General features: G+C 37.4%; 1 protein-coding gene across 1 annotated transcript; it reads left to right on the top strand.

The window, feature by feature from the left end:
* The first annotated feature begins 2241 nt into the window (after positions 1–2241).
* On the top strand, positions 2242–3058 carry LOC122072704 (SKP1-like protein 1A). Its single transcript, XM_042637094.1, has 2 exons — positions 2242–2340; positions 2420–3058. Exons 1-2 carry the CDS (start codon positions 2265–2267, stop codon positions 2893–2895), a joined length of 552 nt encoding a protein of 183 aa, XP_042493028.1. The 5' UTR covers positions 2242–2264; the 3' UTR covers positions 2896–3058.
* The last annotated feature ends 1619 nt before the right edge of the window (positions 3059–4677 follow it).

Below are 4677 nucleotides of genomic sequence, written 5' to 3'. Positions count from 1 at the left end.
CCAACAAGTGCCTTCAAGAATTGTTGAAGAGTGAATTTAAACAATGTGACTTTTTCCAAAAGATGTGTTGAATATTCTTCGTTCTTTTTTTTTTCCCCTTCTAATATCTTTTCATAAGTTGTCACAGAGGAGGTTTACCAAAAAAAAAAAAACTAGTCACAGAGGAGAAATAACATTTTTGAAGAATTGTGGATTATTGGGGAAATAACTCTTCCCATGGTTATTCATTAAATGCCTTGATCAAAGACTTATTTTCATGATAATCAACTCTCCCACTGGAATAATAGAGTCCACAGTGAGACTCCAAAATAATCCTTAGTCTTACTTTGTGAAAATTTCCTCCTTTTATTGAATTTACATTAAAAACAAAACGAAACAATCATACATGGATCTAGTTTTCCCTTAAACCTTTGTGAAGAAATTTCTTCATCAATGGATCATTGCATTTGGATAAGTACAAAAAACAATGAAGGATATTTTCAACCTCCAATATATAGGGGAATAATAATAGTAGTAGATTTATGGGTAAACCTTTGGCCATGGGTGAATAATCTTAAAATAAAAATATAAGAACATTTAAATATATAATAAATAAAGCATCCAGATTCCCATGCATCTAGGGAGGAACATCAGATTGGCAATTTCCCTAACATTTTTTTTTTTTTATAAAAAAGGCTAATTACACCACCCGCACGCCGCAACCTAGTGGTCTCTGTGTCTATCTCTTTTTTCCCCTCGAAATGACCAAATCCCCTCTTATATGATGCCCCATCTTATGATCCCCCCCCCCACCCCACCCCACCCCACCCCACCCCACCCCTAAATTGGTGCCACCGCTAGCTTACCACACACAAAAAATGTGCATGTCCCTCTCCCTTTTTTTAGGCATTAGATGCTTGAAATTAAAATGTTTCGAGGAAGTGTTTTCTATTTGAGAGTGTAGGGGTTGTGCCCAAACACAGAAGCAAACAAAATACTGCCCCACCCACCCTATTAAGTGCAATCCCATAGGCCCTCGTGCTGGTGAAGCCTCTACACTCCCAGTCAAAAACATTCTCCTAAATGTTTCGTTATTAATTTTGGTCAAGACAAGAGATTGCTACCTAGTTATGTGGCCCCTACACCAACACAGGTTCAATGAGAGCACACACATGTGGGACAGTAATTTCATGCACTCTTGTGTCTGGACATAGAGCCACGTGACCATGCAGCATTATTTTTCCCTTTTGATTAATTTAAACTAGCCCGATGCTCTTGTTATTCTTGCAATCTTGTCTAGGGCATTGATATTCATCCAATAACTTATTAACTGATCACGAAGCTTCCAACTTTATATATATAAATCTGCACGAAACTTCCAAGCATTCAGTGTATAATCTTTGGTTCCAACAATAGATATTGACATGTTTCAATTTACATGTCTGTGAATTGCAACATATTATTCATAGACACAGGTTGGAAACTTAGAAACAACCTCTCTTGCAAAACAGGGGTAAAGCTGAGTACATTTTCCCCTCTCAAGAGTAACAAGAGCCTAGTGCATTGAGCTGCTCTATTTAATGAAAGGCTGTGGTGATTTCAGATTGATGTTTATAATGGGCATTTAAGAGAACTCAACTTCAAAATTGCAGTTACTGTAGCCCAATCGCTATTACAAAAATCAAAATCAGCCAAAGAAGTAACAGGAGCTAAATCATTATTAGAAGAATGATTCTGAATCCGAGCAGACTTACATGAGACATGTTGACAAGTCAACATGAACGATCGCTTGTAACTAATTTTTCCAAAGAAAAAGTCAGTAATTGTTGACTTAATCATCCAATTACTATCCCACACAGCATTCCATGAAATTGGCTGACATTACCTTGATACTAACTTTTCTACTAACTGGTCTCATTCATAGTCAAAGAAATGAAATCTTAAAGGATATTTTAGAAAATATTAAAACCTAGGAAGGTATTTACGAACCCACACGCAACCTAGATGGTAAAACATCTTGAAAACAGATAAGCTGCTCGTGTGAATCAGCATCCAACACTTATCATTTTTGTTTCAAAATATATCCATCTTTATCCTTATAATGCATAAGGTCAAACAGATGTTGAATGCTGATTCGTATGATGTAGCGGATCCTATCTCAACCTTTTTCCTATTACTTGTATATTTTACTATAAATATGGATGAGATGATGATGGCCTTCCTTATCCTTCCATTTAGAATTTGTTTAGTGAAAAAAGGAAATGGGTTCAAGGGCTCTCCTTCTTATGGGTCTAGTAGTTCTAATCATCCCTACAGAGGTGGGAGCTCGCTACTTAGTTGAGACATCAACAGAAAGAACATGTAAGTCTTTCTAACTCATCTCTCTCTCTCTCTCTCTCTCTAGGGTTTGTTTGGGATTTGACTTGGCTTCTCTGTTTAGTAATCATGTCATCCAAGAAGGTGGTGACTCTGAAGAGCTCTGATGGTGAGACTTTTGAAGTCGATGAGGCTGTCGCCCTTGAATCCCTGACTATTAAACACATGATCGAAGACGACTTGGGGAATAACGGGATCCTATTGCCTAATGTCGCCTGTAAGATATTGAAGAAGGTGATTGAATACTGTAAGAAGCATGTAGAGACTCCCAAGACTGAAGATCAGAGGACAGCCGATGAGGAACTCAAGACTTGGGATGATGAATTTATGAAGGTTGACCATGACACACTCTTCAATCTCATCCTGGCATCCAACTATCTAAATATCAAGAGCTTGCTGGATCTGACATCCCAGACTCTTGCTGATATGGTCAAGGGTAAAACTCCAGAAGAAATCAGGAAGATGTTCAACATCAAGAATGAGTTTGCCCCTAAGGAAGAGGAGGTGGTTCAGGGGGAGAACCATTGGGCGGGCCTTTGAATGATACTTGACCAAGGATACAACCTTGTGAATGAAAGAGGGGGAGGGGGAGGGGGAGGTGGTTTAGTTTTCATGTCACTGTCATTCAATTAAACTAATAGTTACCTTGACTTCATTTAGTACTTTGCCTTATTTCAATGGAACTTCTTTTTCATAAAATGTATATGGGAATTGTTTCTTGTGGGGGAGTGTGATTCTTGTGCATGTATAAGGGCCAATGAAGACATGAGAAATCATCCATAGAAACGTCATTTTTCATTTCATGGGAGTGGGCTGGTCATTTCTCTTTCTCCCCCATGTGTCTAAACGCAAGGGCCACACTTCCCCTGCAAAAAACATATTCCCAGTGTATATATAGTAGTGTTGGTGGTGGTCATTGGTATTTGTCTAATGTTTTATCAACCAAATAAGAAATTGTTGGTGTATGATGTCTTGTATTTAGTCACAGTTTAATTCAGGAAGTACTAGGCAAGACGGCGGGGGTGTAGGGGTGCACAACCCCTGCTCGAATTTTTTATTTGAGATCAATTTTGTCCTTTCTAGATTATGGTTTTTTTCTATATATTTGAAGCGAGGTTTTCTTTCTACGTAATGCAAGCAATACTGAGAGGTGTGAGGACGAGGATTGTAACCCTGTTCTCCATTGATAGTGAAGCAGAATCTCATCTCATCTCATCTCACTGAGAACATAGGCAATTTTGCCGAACCTCGTAAATATGTGTGCATTGTTTGTTCTTATTTTTTCATCATCTTCTGCATCGTTTTAGGGTTAAGTTTCTACAGAAACTAGGTTTGACTAGAATTGTTGATTTCTTCTCACAACACCTATGATGATCATGGTGCTACAAGCGAATCAACTGAGAGTGGGTTGTGGCATGCCACTAGTCATGCTTCTTAAGATCATAGTCACTGGTGCAAATCGGTTTTTACTCTTTTTTTTTTTTTTGGTGAATTGACCTTTAATATACAATAGCCCAAAGACTCCTTTCAATAGATGTTGCACTCAATTAATGGGTGACGTTGGCAATACCCAATTCTTGAATTGACTGTATTTTATCATAAAAATGTCTATTATTTGAATATGGTGCGGCTGGCCATTATTTTATGTGATTTTTGACTATATGTATCCCACACTTGAAAGTATTTTTAACCAATTTTTTGACCAAATCAATGCCAAATTCCACACCATTGGATAGTACACAAAGTAAGCTTCGCAACGATGCTATATTCATGAAAATTGGACTTATGGAATGAAAGGTTAAGATCTGAATATCCGAAAAACTAAGGTAAAACAAATTAATTAAAAAAAACAGTTCGGACTGTTGAGGCATTTTTTACAAAAATTAGATGATTTGGTTATCGAAATATGCAGCTAACTGATGCGTTCCTTATATTATCCTTATTAGTTATGGCCCTGCTGTTGATAGGATGTCCTCAAGTCCTCCAAATCATGATATATAATTATATATAGTTTTGGATTATTAGAAGCCTAGTATAATCAGGTTGTGCTCTTTGTAAGTCATGGATTTTTGAATTGTGAAATTAAGAATTGAACTTATACTTGAGTATTAGCTTTAGTATAACCTTTTTCTTAGCATTAGTGTTGGTTCCAGCAAAGAAAGGGGCAAGGTTGTGTACATTTTCCCTCCCAGACTCTGCAGTTGCCGGAGCCTCGGGGACTGGGTTGCTCTTTTTAATGTTGGTTCCTACTTTTAGATTGATATGAATGGGTTCTTGACCAGTTCATGCTACATTTTTTTTTTTTTTTTGGAAAAAAGGATG

This window comes from Macadamia integrifolia, chromosome 3, assembly GCF_013358625.1.
Source record: "Macadamia integrifolia cultivar HAES 741 chromosome 3, SCU_Mint_v3, whole genome shotgun sequence".
Classification (NCBI taxonomy): domain Eukaryota; kingdom Viridiplantae; phylum Streptophyta; class Magnoliopsida; order Proteales; family Proteaceae; genus Macadamia; species Macadamia integrifolia.
The sequence above is the reverse complement of the archived record's forward strand: the minus strand, read 5'-3'. Positions and strand labels throughout refer to the sequence as shown.